Below are 14,685 nucleotides of genomic sequence, written 5' to 3' on the forward strand. Positions count from 1 at the left end.
GGATGGTAAAGGAAATAAAAAGGCTCACTTTAAGAGAACTAAAGCAAGGATATCTCGGTGTCACCAACTCTTTTGTCCTACCATCACGAGTAAAAATGTGGAGTTTGCTGAACTCTGCTGAGACTTTACATTCAGCTGCAGGCTTTGGTCAGATGAGATCATTTGAGCTTTTCTACAATAAACGCCCCAGGTGGAAAACAAGAGATAAATACGTGGGAAAGCACCTTACGTCCACTGTTGTTGCTGTTGCTTGCTATTCCAAATGCAGAGGGCATGGCACTCAGTATTTTATGAAATATCAGGACAATTTGAGTAGAAACCTGGTGAACTGAAAATAAATTGTTACGGGATCTCAATGCAGGATAATGATCAACAACATAAGGCCAAATTAAAGCAGAAATTGTTCAACAGGAATAAAATCAGGACCTACCCCAAACCTAAATCCTCTCAAAAACCTGTAGGGGGAGCTGAAGAGAGGAGGGCATTAAAAAGGATCAAGGACTCTTAGGATCTAGAGAGACCTTGCAAAAGAAATGATCAAACATCCCATTCTCTGTGTGCTCCAAGCTCCTGAAACGTGGTAGGAGTTTATGTGGCCTCCTATTGGCAAAAGGGGGTTTTACCGTACAAGTATTAACGGTATATAAAAATGTTAAATGTGAGATTACATGACTGCAATAAAATTGGCTGTTATTAGGCTTTTTTACACATTTTAAAAGGGTTGTCAATACATTTTGAGGGACATTACTATACCATATTTCAAAACATTTTTATATATCTTTAACAAAATATTGAAATTCCATTCATTAATGTTATAGGTATTGCCATTCTGTTGTAGTATATTCAACATCTTTGAGGAAAATATTAATGACTATGATTGCAACACTTTTTTTTTTATTGATAAAAGTTATTTTTGGGAAATAATTGCAGCATAAAGAGCAAGTTTCTGAAGTTAGAAGTAGAAACTTTGACCAGACTGTTTCATCCAATTAAGAATAGTATGAAAACTCACACACCAGATACTTTTGTCTTAATAAAAATGACTCCGTATTAATTTGCTGCCAGTAGATCAATCCATTAAGAGTGTAAACACTGGAGGTATGCACGTTGACTTTAAATAAACATTTCAATCTGTTGTTGCTCTATTTCTATTAATGGAGACAGTTCTTCAACATCTCTATTCATAACCATGTTTTCTGTGATGTGTTGAGACCTGGCGGCAGGTACGGCGGTGGAGTGGGCTGACGAGTGTCCACCTCGTTTCCTGTTGAGCCGTCTGGTAATTTGACTTCAGGTGGAGGTGATCGACCATCCTCTAACAGTTTGATCTGGAGTGAGAGCAGCAGATTGCAGAAGTTATCTCTATAGGCAAGCTTGCGAGGTCTTTTTTAAATTGCTTGCAGGGTTAAAAAGGATGATCTTTACCTTTGATTCAATGGCCTTTATTCTGCTGTTCATGCTGTTGAAACTGGTGCAGTTCATGCATTCTGTAAGAAAATAAAAAAGGTAAACTGATTAGTTCAAATCTCCTCAGGCTGGTTCTTCTTTCTTTTATCCTGGCTGCCATAGTTACACGTCTTTGTGTAATGGTTAAGTTACACAAGATCAATTGCCATGCAACAAAACCTCAGAAACCATGAAATTACATTATTTGGTACTATCTGCTCTCATGCACTGATGTTTTGGTGTCCTGAGTTTGTTTATTTTCTGTCTGTCCCTTTTGTAGTGACAACCATTATGTTGCACTTTGCATTATTTAATTTTTTCAGAAAAACCCCTGCAAAGACAAAACTAACAACTAGTAATGTTGATATGTGGTTGAAATGTTAAATCTCTCAGAATGGAAAATGTCTCCTTTAGTTTTAAAGAAAATATTCCACTTCAGAGGTCAAATATAAGACCTCCTTTTTTTTGGAAAACCAATCTTGCTATAAAATTTCAATTTTTAATGATTGTCAGATGTGTTTAAATGTAACTTTTACCCTTCTAAAACAGAATAAAAAAACAAAGTGTAGGTGTTCTTCTATCTCTGTCACACTATTATCTATCTGCCTTTTGTTTCAGGCTGACATAACCAGCTAAGGCAGGCTGTCACAGATTTTTTGGTAATGTTGAAAAATTCTGCAGTATGAGCATCACAACACAGTCATTTTTAACACACATATACATTACTGTTACAAAATGTGTGTAAATGCTATGCAAACATCGCAGCAACAACCCAATGATAACATTACTTAATGCCATGCTTCACTATGCAGACTCTATCTGCACTGGTTAGGATTCCCTCAACTCTGCATACCAAATGCTGGTAGTGACTTACATGGCAGGGGAGTTTATGTTATTTTCTGATTAACTCAGCTTATAATTTTTGATCAGTTTGGGGCACTAATAGGCTCGGTGTAGGACATTGAACTTTCAGCCCAAGATGGTCAGACGACCAATAAGTAGGGTAAAGGGGGGAAAATGGTACAGTGATGTCACAGCAAAAAGAAACAGTGAATTTTACAACCTTTTAATCAGCATTCAATATGTGTGACACGTATGGACCCAACATATCTGCCATAATAAGAAAGAAAGTGCCAACAGCGTAAGGTACACACCAGAATATGGTAACAAAGTTGATTCATCTCTTAATGAAGAAAAAAATAATCACATAGCTGAACAAATGGTTGTAGTCTGTATCCTACTAGGCAAATGACGGCTCTTAAACAATCATTTGAATTCAGACCTAGTATGCGTAAATACCAAGAAACATTATTTTCATTAGGTTCATTTTGTGCCTGGCTGTTTAATTTAGGTACTGTTCAGTGACCTGCTTCGTTCTCCAGCACTCTCTGAAAGAAATGTTGGGAAGTTCTAGCTTTGAAACATCACACATTAGTTAACAAGTCCCAGACAGTGTCTGTGTGGTACTTTGGACAGAAGAGGTGTAGTTTTCAGACAATTACTAGCAACACCTGGCTGTTCAGCCAAACAGTAGTAGTGCCATATAGCACAAAACAGTTTTTTGTGAGGGGGGTTTAAAAAAAAGCTACAATTTTGAGAAAAAAGAACAAAATATGCACACAGATTTTATTTGTTCAAAACCAGGTAGAAAATCTAAAATTGTTTTGAATATTTAAGTTTTTTTTTTTGGAAGATTTCTGTAAGATTTGCATCAAGAATCAAGGGTATGGCTTTGAGTATCAAAAAAAATTAACAGTCAGAGACTAATAAATTGTTATACTTGGATATTTAGTAGGGCTTGTAGGCAACACTTAATCGTTGAGAGGCTGTGTTAAAAAATCTTGTCAAAAGTGTTTTTTTTCAGTTTCTAAAATAGGTCATTTCCAAAAACACCTGAAAAATATTTTTTATTCATGTATATTATCATTACTTCAGACTGTTTTCTGCTTATGGTCATTTCTGTAACAGGATCCAGGTTACCCGCTGAAACACCACAGATCGACATTTCTGGTTGTGCAGCCTTTTTGACCCTTTAGCTGTAATCTAAGACACAAAACTGCCCAATTTCCTTGAAAAAAAGCCACACATTTCTTTTAAACCTCACCATCCTCTGGTCCTTGGCTTATAAGAAGTGTGGAATGTCAGCTGCCAGTCCCAAAGATGGGTCCCACCCACGTTGTGGTCACTGCAGGAATAACCAGAAGGCGGAACAACTGGTGCTCATAAATAACCGAAGCAACAACAAAAATGACCCAAAGAGCTCCGTTTTCAACCGCTGCAAGCAGCGCGTTACGAGCAGTTGGTGAGGTTCCTGCTCCACTATAATAAGACATGCTGAGAGTTTGTGTTACATCTGTGCATGTACAAGCACATGCAGAGCCTTGCAAAAATATTAATTACATTCTTCAATGTTTTATTGGGATTAATTGGTAAAGATTGCATTGGTAGTTGGTCCTCTTTACTCTGAAAACCATAAATTAAATACAGTTCAACTCGTTGCTTTCAGCAGTCACCACATTTGTAAATACAAATACAAATAAAAATACATGAAGACAAAGGAACACAAAAGACAGGTCAGAGATAAGGTTGTGGAGACGTTTAAAGCTGGGTTAGCAATGTTCAGTCCATCATCTGAGAATGGAAAGAGTGTGACAGTCCAAACCTACAAAGACATGATTGTCCACCTAAACTGACAGGCTGTGCAAGGAGAGCATTAATCAGAGAAGCAGCCAAGAGACCCATGGTAATTCTGGAGGAGCTGCAAAGATCCATGGCTCAGTTAGGCTGCCAACATGACCAGTGTTATTTATTCACAGACATTTGGCCTTTATGGAATAGTGTGAAGAAGAAAGAGATTTGTTTTTTTAAAGAAAGTCATAGGAAGTCTTACAACAAGCCATCTAGGGGACACAGCAAAGGAAGATCATCTGATCAGATGAGACCAAGATTCACAAAATGCTACCATATCAGTGGTAGATAACTGACATTGCACACCACAGTGAAGCACTGTAGGCAGTATCATGCTGTGGGCTGGTCAGAGTTGATGTCAGGAATGTATCTAAATACAGGGCAGTCCTTGAGTAAAACCGTCCAGTAACTAAATTCACTGAGAGATACACATTACATAGATTAATTACACACAGATGGATGTTTCAAAGCCTTTACTTCAGTTAGTTAGGATGATTTTCCGCTTACAGCAATATCAAAACAATTAAAAAACATGTTAAATACAGAATCGTGGGCTTATGAAAAGTATGTTTAATATCTGCTAAAAGGTTGTCCTTTTAATCTCACAAACAAAATTCACTGAATCTCATTTTCAGATTTATTGAATGTGACTGATTGTACAATTGAAAAGAATTTAAAGTTGATGTTCAGAGATGCTCTCCATCCAATCTGACTGAGCTGGAGCTTTTTTGCAGAGAAGAATGGGCAAACATCTCAGTCTTCTGATGTGCTGTTGAGAATGTACCCTAAAAGACTTGCAGCAGTAAAGGCAGCGAAGGGAGGTTCTACATACTGCTGACTCAATGAGGCTGAATACAAACTCATGCCACATTATTCATACTAAAACATATTACATTCCACTACTTTGTGTTAGAGTATCACATGAAATACGTTGAGGGTGTGTTGGACAAAGTACGAAAAATCTCAAGGAGCATGAATACTTTTAGGCAAATCTGTATATTGAGTCCAGAGAGGATGTGGTATCTTGACGCTTCCTGTCAGATTGTTTAATCTCATCCTGGAGGGAAGCCACAATCAAACAGTTTAATCTAAAACACATTTCATCCACATTTTCCAAACCAAATACTATCTGACGATAAAATGACCACACATGATTCGTTTGTTGTGGCTGATAGGAATGAGGTTTCCGCTGTGACTAAGGGGACGTTCAAAATGCACACATCAGCAGGACTGTGGCCAATCATGGGCTCCACAATCTGAGGAGTGATAAGATGATTTACATGCATCTTCTCAGCTGCTATTCATCATGAGCCCAAGGAAATCTCCACCCTCAGACACTCTCACTGTAATAAAGCATCAATCTGTGACTCATTGTAAAACCTTTTCTGTGATGATGTGTTAACATTCAGTCCGGAGCCAAACTACAGCGGTGCTGGCTACAAATCCTGTGATAGGTTGTTGGATGTAGACTTTTATTTCAAATTCCATTTCCCTGCTTTCCAGATTATGCATGCTAAAGACTTTAGTTTTTGGCTTTTGTTATCAAACCATAAGGATGACATATGTGGCTTTTAGTTGCAAACAGCTGCTAGACATCCGTGGCATGTAAAACATCATGAACTCTTGCTTTAATATCTTTGTCATGGCCCATGTCTTAAAACAAAACAAAACAAAACAGTCTTTATTCTGATTTGTAGACCTTGCAAAAGCTTTCAATTAGGGGTTTTAAAGACAAATTATTAATCAACACAATTTACAGTAGTGTGTAGTTTTGTGAGCAGAGCTGATGACCATATAAATACGCCACTCACAAGATAAAGTCACCTAATAGCAAGAAAGAAGAAAAGATTACCAATAGATACGCTGTTTGAAGCACGTGGATATGAATAATTTCTTACACACAGCTGAAACCAGATATTTACGGATGCTGACACGTATCCCTCTCTGTCTGACATTAAATCAGACTAAACTTTAGGTCAGGCCAAGTGTCGTTGAATGTTGCAGGATTGTTGAGCTGCACAAACAAGGCCTTTGCAAAGCTGCAGGGCTGCTGAGGTTGGATGCTTTAGGGGAGTTATTTTAAATCTCTCAGGAGGTCTTGGGTATGTTGGGACAAATTTCAACTCTGTACACGAAGACACAGGCCGATCCTTACACATGCTGACTCCAGCTCAATAACCATAACATCTGGGAGAGCGCTTAAAGAACAACGGCCATGTCTCTTGCCACATCATAAACGTGCCTGTTTGGACTTTCCACCAGAGTACCAAACATAGGACACTGAAAAGGAGAAGAACGTTTGTTTCTCTGACAGCAAAACATCAATCTAGAAGCTCCTCATGGCTTCCACTGTTACTGGCGGGACGAGATTCCACTGGAGATGTTTTCTGAGTGGCACAGTAGAGGAGGTTTCATCATGGTCTGGGTAACTTTTGTCTTCAGTGCAAAATCAAAGCTTCAAGGTTCAACAGGAGCGTCAGACCACAACGGGCTTTGTTGAAATGTTGCAGCAGGCATCGCTCTTGACTGGCCTGGTTAAGATCCAGCTGCATGAAATGCAAATACGTGATCATTTTCCCTGAAGACTTTTTTTATTGAAAGCTAAATATCAGCTTTATTTATTAAACTATTCTTACTGGGCTCCTAGATGCTGGAGACATTACACCACAGCACCCAAAGAGGTCCCACCAGGCAGCTCTGACATTTCTGGTTGGAACTGTGGAGCATGAAATGGAGAATCTACTCCTGAGAGGGAGCCTGCTCAAAGACAGCAAGTTGTTGATATCCAGCAGAGGGAAAAGATCCTCATTTCCGTTGCAGGGACCTTTGACTTTGCAAGATGGAATTCCTACTTTTATTTCCTTGACTTAGATCTAGACATTTACAATTTACAATTACAAATCTAAAGTGCAAATAATCTCTGGCTACAGGCTCTAAACTTTGTTTTTTTACTTCTGTTCTCTTTAAATTACAATGGGAGTCTAAGACCCAAATGAAGGCAACTTTAATTTTACTACAAAAAATCTTTAGGCTCATCAAGGACTTTCCTACTTTACGGAAACAAGCCATATATAGAGATATTCCTCACCTCTAATGACCTAACTTTTACAGTCTCCATCTTCTGTCAAACTAGGGCCACAAACAAGCCATCTATTTATTTTCATGCCATAAAGACACACTACGAGGAAAGACCAGAAGTAATTCACTGTTGATGTGAAGCAGAGCAGAACATCAGCGCATGGTTTGTAAAGATGTCGGCCTGGAGATGAGTTTTCTAAAGTTGGAAATCAATCGTGTTTGGTTAGAAAACCAAACTTCCGCTGTGCTTGAGCTGTTTAGAACAACACCGCAACTATAGAGTCTGTTTGGATCCATAATTACACCATTGGAACATGAGAGGGTTATTTTTCTTGGATGTACAGAGCTCATGGGAACGAATCACAATTATGCTGTCTTTAGTGGGAAACCAAATAAACAGAAGAAAACAGAAAGTCTTTCTGCTCTGATGGGATTCAGGAATTTGGGTATCTTTGTACTTTTTTCCTAATATACACATGTTACATCTTGTCTGATCGTCTCATCTCCAGAACTGCAGATTCCTTTGAATGACTTTGCAGGTTGAAACAACAATGACATAAAATGTCATTCATAAAAAAGTCAAATCAGTGGATAATACATCAACTAAAATTGATTTCACCCATTTAAGTAATGGCAGGAAGGCTAACAATTAGTTTAATTGGGGAGTGTGGGAATGAAAACTGTGAGAGAAGAGCAGTCTGAGTGCCTGGATTAAAATCCATCATTGCAAAAGACTTGTGAGATAAGCTTTATATAAACATAGATCAGAAACCTCTCAAGACTGTAAAAACAACCTGGTTTAAGGAATCATTTCCACCATTAACATATGAATTACAGGACAAGATAGCACAGGGTTGTTTGGAACACATTCAAGTCCAACTGTGGCTATGGTCTGCTGAGACAGACATATTTTCCACATCAGTCCTGGAAGGAGATCAAAAATATTCCTGCTCTTTTCCTTTTTGTATTTAAGCACACCCGCAGACATATCCTCATAGTCAACCACTGAACAAACCATGACGCACACAGCTCGGGACAGTAATTTCAAATCCCACTAAAACATTCCCCCTGCTTAAATATGGGAGTTGTATAAAAGATGATGTAGTGAAGCATCTTCCAGGAGCATCCTAACAACTGCTGTCAGATCACTAGGATAAACGGACAAAGGAGCTCCATGTGTGTGTGCGTTCACCAACCTTGCGGAGCTGGCCGGGTTCCAGACAGCCTGCTGAGTGTCTGGCCTGGCCAACAAGTGGTCAGCTATTGCTGGCATGAAGAACAGCTGGCACAAAACGTATACACACACACATATGCACAGATGAACACACACATTTGTCCAGCCACAGACTCTCACTCGCTAAATCACACGCCCACTTTGACAGTGGCGGGTGGCTGAAAGAGGAAGGCGGGAAGGAGGGTTTTATTTTTTGAAAAACCAAGATGTCTTGTTGCACAGAGAGGTTATTTAGGGTCTTTCACCACAATAAAAGCAGCCAGCCAACAGATCTTTCTATAAACTGAGCACTTTAAAAGTCAGAACAACATATGACATAACAAAGACCATTTTATGATAGTTATCAATCTAGCAGTGCTCCTACCACACAAAGTTCTTTAAACCCTTTAACAACCCAGTAACCACGTTTCTTCTATTTTCTCTTTTCTCCTATAATACATTGTGGTTGTTGCCGCCATTGACTTGGCATCCTTCTCTGTAAAAGACATTTGGGGGTGGGGGTGGCAGAGGGAGTTGGCGGACACTACACACTACAATAAGACTATACTGGCAAATTAAGTTGTATTTAAACATTTACACATTAGTTGTTTGACTGAACTCTCTTTGTTTTTCTTGCCATAGAAAGTACTCCTGATTTGGTGCTTCAGTATTTAGCTGTTTCTCTTTCCTGGACAAAGAAAATAACAAAGCAATTGCTGCAGTTACTTATGTGTATTACTTTTACTTCTCTTTCCATAGAAAGTACTCATGAATCAGTGATACCTGAGTTTTGCTGTGTCTCTTTTGTAGACAAAGCCACTCATGAGGGTATTGTTGCCATTAACCATGTGTACTCTTTGCCTTTCTTTCTTGAGCTGGGTTCTGCTGGAGGTTTCTTCCTGTCTACTGTGGCACATTGATGCAAAGTCATCAATGCAATGGACTGGGCTTCCATAGAGGAAATACGTTCTACCAACTGACATTGAATCGTCAAATTTATTTGGCTGTTTTTTGTTACAATTAAAAACTGAATTGAACTGATTGTAAATGGATCGGAACGTGACTATTTGATTGGATGAGAACGAAATGAATTGGAAATTTGTTTGTGAGCTGTGCTATATCACAGAGAAAGAGAAGAAACCTTCTGACTCTTCTCCAAACCAAAGATCCACTGTATTTTTCTGTTACTCGCTCATTCTGCCTCAAAGGCTCTACTCGTTCCATCATCCTGTATGACTGCAGCTCTGGAGCTGAACTTTTATCTATCACATAAGTCACACTTTGAGACCCCTGACTGCGTTGCTCCTCAGGGATGGAGATATAAACTGTGAGAAAAATGGCAAAAGATCACTTCCTGACATTAGAAATGAGTTATTACATGGATAAAACGAAAACACACACTGGGACAAGAATCCTGTGCAAAACTGCTGAGTTACCTATTTATTTTTTCTGATTTGTTTCTAAGTAACCAAGACAAACTCAGGATATTAATCCACTATGCCCTCTAAGGGCCTCTCAGATCCTGCCTAGGTCTGAGAAGAACAAATGGGTTGAAGGAAATAGAGATGAGGTTGTAGGTCATCTTTTCTTGAACTATCCCTTCTGCCTCACTCCTACCTTCTTCATCCATCACCCCTTATGCCATCATCCCTTATTCCTACCTCCTTCATCCCTGCTTCCATCATTCTCCCTTATCCTTCTGATCGCTCACACATTTGATCTGTTTGTTTGTCTAGACCCTAGGCAGCACCTGGGGACTCCTTATCTGACTTGAGGAACTGATATCCTGACACAGAACCGCCACTCTGAGTCCCTATCTTGGAGGCCTGCTCTGGGTCTTCAGTTTTCTTCTATAAATCATTCAAACTGACATTATTATTGCATGTTTTTTGTTCATGAAATGTTAGTTGAATAATTTAAAGCCTCAACATGGATAGTATTTGCCAGTATCAGCTATTTCACACAAAGACAACCAAAAAACTAATTCTGTTCTCGGACCCATAAGTAAGGACTCCTAGGGCTTGTTTGACCTGATAAACAGATGTGTGCATCTGCCCACAAGCAGACTTTAAGGAAAGCTTTCACCAACAGACAGGAAAACCAACTGATAAAATGAAGAATGAAGTGAAAAAGCCCAGAACAAGCACGAACAGAGCTCCATCCATCATGCAGATCAGACCAGGAGAGGGAGCAGCAGAGATATCCCACAGCACCCAGCAGGTCAAAGGACACCCTCTGACCCGTACTGGAGTCCAACCAGGGATGTAACAGAGACATCAGTCACATTTTTGCACTGCGGGTTGAGGTCTGGAGAAGCACATGTGGGATGTGGTTCTGTTTTATCGCTTTGCTCCAAGGAGCAGGAGATCTAAAGGACACAGGAAGTCAGATAGGTGGAAAGCAGCACGGACCGTGGAAGATAAAGGAAGATGGCAGTGGCAAGTAAAACCGGGGCCAAAAGAGCGGGATGAGAGCGGAAGAAGAAATGGAAAAACTCAAAGGTACTTTTGAATCAAACATAATAAAGCCGCCGTTGGAGATAATCCATCCAGCAGATTTCCTTCTGATCCATCTGAAGATGGGAAACAATGAGAAGCTTTCCAGCTGCTGACTCACCAAATTAAAGCATCTGACGCCATATTTACCTAAAAAAAACCATGCTTGTGCATGCAGTGTTAAACTTGCTAATAATTTTCCTGAGAATATTAATGAAATCAAAGGTTGCTGCTCTCACCAGGGGGCGGTCCTGGCTCTGACTCCTTTCACATCATGCTCCCCCAGGGAGCACACACAACGCAAATACCCACAAGTTAATACGATCGCATGTGCAGATAGGTGCAACAGTGACGGGGCAGGGAGGTGGAGGAGGGCGAGTAAATTGCAAACACATTTCCCTTAAATGTGGTCCATGCCGTCATGTGTTAGTACAGCTACGCTAAGAGCAAAACGTAAAGCCGGAGAGATCCCATGTGCACGGCCAGCACAAACCGGGCTGTCAAAAACAGTGACGGGCCGTGGTGTTCAGAAAACATCCAGTTTCCATTAGCAAACCAAAAGACATCAGGCTCTGAGACCTGCTTTACCTCTGGGCTTGACAACAAGCACCATGAGTGTTTAGGCTTTTTCTTAGCACAGAGGGCTTGTAAAGCAGACGGAAATCATGAAAAGCATTTAATGTTTGAGTCATCGAGCAGCTGGATTAGCCACATCATTACAGCATTTATCAGATTTCTACAGTTTAGAGTGCAACATGACAAACATCTGAAGGTTATCAATGACTTTGTAATATTTATTCTCATATTAATATGAGGATCAAAAATAGTTGTAAATGTTCACATACACATTGACTAAATATTTTTTTGCCCAAGCATCAGTCCACAAAGACACAGATAATAAAATCAGCAGAACATAAAATATAAACAGAATTTTTCCCAATTTCTTTAAAACTTCTGAGTGAAAGAATTCAAACATTGTATTTTAACTTTGTTGTAACTGCACACAAAATTACTAAATATTTTAGCTCTTAAACTTAAGTTTGCATATATAGTATAGTCCAAGGTTTTGATGGAAAAATACAAGAAAATTGAAAGACAAACATAAATGTATCATAAAAACATTTAAAACAAATAACATTTACTGTTTTAGAGCAAACCAAAGATATCAAAATTATAGTCCTGCAGATCTCAAAGATGACCATAAATGACTGATAATCTGGTTTTAATGGCCTTTACTTTCACTTTTGAAGGATTAAAAACAGTCGTAGTGAATAGAAAGTACACCCTGTTTCAAGTCCAGGGTTTAATGGATCAGTACGTAATAGTAATGGCCCGTTCTTTGCCAGGTTCTTAAATTATTTACACATGACCTCAATTATAGAAAAACACACAACAGATGTCATACATCAATCAATCACTAAACAAAATGAAGCCAAAATGGAAGTACGTGTGAATAAAAAGTAGGTACACCCCATGATTTAATCAACTACAACCAGTAACAATAACTCTCACTGTTGTTTTCTGTATGACTTGACATTTTGAGGAACCTTTCATTTTTTACAATACTGCTTCAATTTATTGAAGGTTGCATGCATTCCTTTATGCACAGCTCTCTGGTCCTGCCACCACATTTAAATCAAATTAATTTAAGTCAAGTTGAGGCCAGGACTGTTATGATCTTGGTGGGTTTTTGTGTGTGAGTGTTTTTTGTGAGGAGTCTGAGTTCTCTCCAGAATTGAAGATCTTTGCTGATGGACTGCAGGCACACCTGTTGTCAATCATCTACTCCGGGCTGATGGAGATTTAAGGAGCTGTTTGCCTATTAGTTTTCACCAGATGGTTAACCTTGCTGGTAGATGCCAGCCTCTGATTCCTAGTAGAGCTTGCGCCTTGATAGTTTTGTCAAGTTTCATGTTTTTGCCTGTTTTTCTTGTAACCTCACTATTTGCTATTTCTATACCTCTCAGGAAAAGTCTGGTTACTGCCTTGTCTACAGGAATCCCTGTGCCAGAAGGACCTCTCAAAAACTTTTTGGACCAAACAAACAGCTCCCTTTCCCAGATGCAGATAAACCTGATTGCCTGAAGTCCTCCATTATTATTGTTTAAACTATTTTAACTAGTTCCTGAGTCCTATCTGATTCTGCATTTGGGTCAAAAAACTCCCTAGCATTATGAAAAGGACTTTTACTATGACACTGCAACATCTTGACCATTTTGTTTTTTAACCATTCTGTTGTAGGTTTACTACTATGTTTGGGATCATTGTTTTGTTGCTGACCCACTTTTAGCCAGGTTTTAGCTGTCAGAAAGCCTCACGTTTCACTCTAAAATGCTTTGGAATACAGAAAAGATCTTGGTTGACTCAAAGACTGCCGGGTGCCAAATCACGACCCCTCCATCACCATGCTTTAAAGTTGTCATATTGTGCTGATATGCTCTGGTTTTCTTGCCTTCTAACTTTGCTCCCACAAACCCTTACATTTAACCATGCTATCTGAGGCCTGTAAAGTCTGAAATTTAAATTGGATATTTTGCAGTTTCTCTGAGAATCCACCATCTGACTTGTTTTATTTTTTATTTTTTTAAAGGAGGGATTTGCTTGGAAGATTGGTAGCTGTCTTGCATGTTTTCCCATCTTTGTTATTGGAATAATTTCTAACTGTAAAACAATTGACTAAATGGTTTGGAAATGGCTTTATAAACTTTCCCAGATTATTGGGTAGCGAAAATTAATTTGTAAGTTTATGGTTGATTGTTACCTGTGCACTCCGGGCTAGCAAACTGCCCCACTTCCTCACAGTCAGTTAATCAAATGCATTTTCAATCAGCCTCTTGAATCATATGGATGCAACAAGAGTGTACACAGCTTTTATAATTACGCTTTGTTTCTGTTTAACAAAAATGTGGAATATGGTGGGTTGTGTGGGTTTTTTTTTTCTCTAGGTTTTAGGTTTTAATATCATTAGAACCTGATTACACTGTTCACTCTTATTAACTCCTAGAATAAAAGTCCAAAGAGTAAAATATGTATCTTCTCCTTACCATGACAGTAAATATGTGCAGAGGTGAGCGAAACAACCTCAGCTAAAACAGACCCCTTCTCCGAGGTCGTCGGTGGGGTCGGGGGACTTGGGGCGCTTCTGAAGTGCAGCCAAAACCCCCATCAAACTAAACCCAGAGATGATGTCATCTTCATTGGTTAAGGCTGTCCTGATAAAACTGCTGGCTGGATGCCCCATTACAGCAGATTTCAGCTGCACAGTGCTGCAAGCTCAGTCTTGGCTGGGCAGCATAAAGACCCAAACATAAACGCAAAAACACACGTACAGAGTTCTGTTATTAGTCAGAGGAATCGTCTGACAGTTTGGGAAATATGCTCATGTGCTTTTTTTTGCCAAGATTCGAATGAGAAACACAAAAGCTAGAACAAGAACATTGATAACTTTGCTTTGCACATAAGCTAAGTCAAATTTTTCTGCTGAAATTTGATCTAATCCATCATGTAAAAACATGAAACTGAGCTTGATCATTATGTCTCATATAGACTTAATCCTTGGGTATTTATATGGTGGGAAAGCTGATCCAATAATGCTGTTAGTCAAAAACATGTGAACTGCTAGGATTAGCAGTTGATTGAAGGTAAAATCAGTCATGTGTTTTCAGTCAGTGAAATCCCAATGTGCTGGTGTGAGTCGGCTTCCTGTTCAATTTCAAGATAAGAGACCTATCCAAGCTTTAATGCATGGTTGAGGAAGTGTATTGT

The 14,685-nt window shown here is 39.1% G+C and overlaps 1 protein-coding gene across 2 annotated transcripts in view; it reads right to left on the reverse strand.

Annotated features, from left to right (window-relative positions):
* The window catches only part of LOC124883660 (collagen alpha-1(XXVI) chain), a 31,745-nt gene that overhangs the window by 10,021 nt on the left and 7,039 nt on the right, over positions 1-14,685 (reverse strand). For both annotated transcript variants that reach the window (XM_047390851.1, XM_047390850.1), the window contains exons 4-5: positions 1,426-1,487; positions 1,214-1,328 (exon numbers count right to left, since the gene is read on the reverse strand). In XM_047390851.1, coding sequence (XP_047246807.1) covers positions 1,214-1,328; positions 1,426-1,487 — 177 coding nt within the window. The remainder of the gene's footprint in view (positions 1-1,213; positions 1,329-1,425; positions 1,488-14,685) is intronic.

This window comes from Girardinichthys multiradiatus, chromosome 18 (assembly GCF_021462225.1).
Source record: "Girardinichthys multiradiatus isolate DD_20200921_A chromosome 18, DD_fGirMul_XY1, whole genome shotgun sequence".
Classification (NCBI taxonomy): domain Eukaryota; kingdom Metazoa; phylum Chordata; class Actinopteri; order Cyprinodontiformes; family Goodeidae; genus Girardinichthys; species Girardinichthys multiradiatus.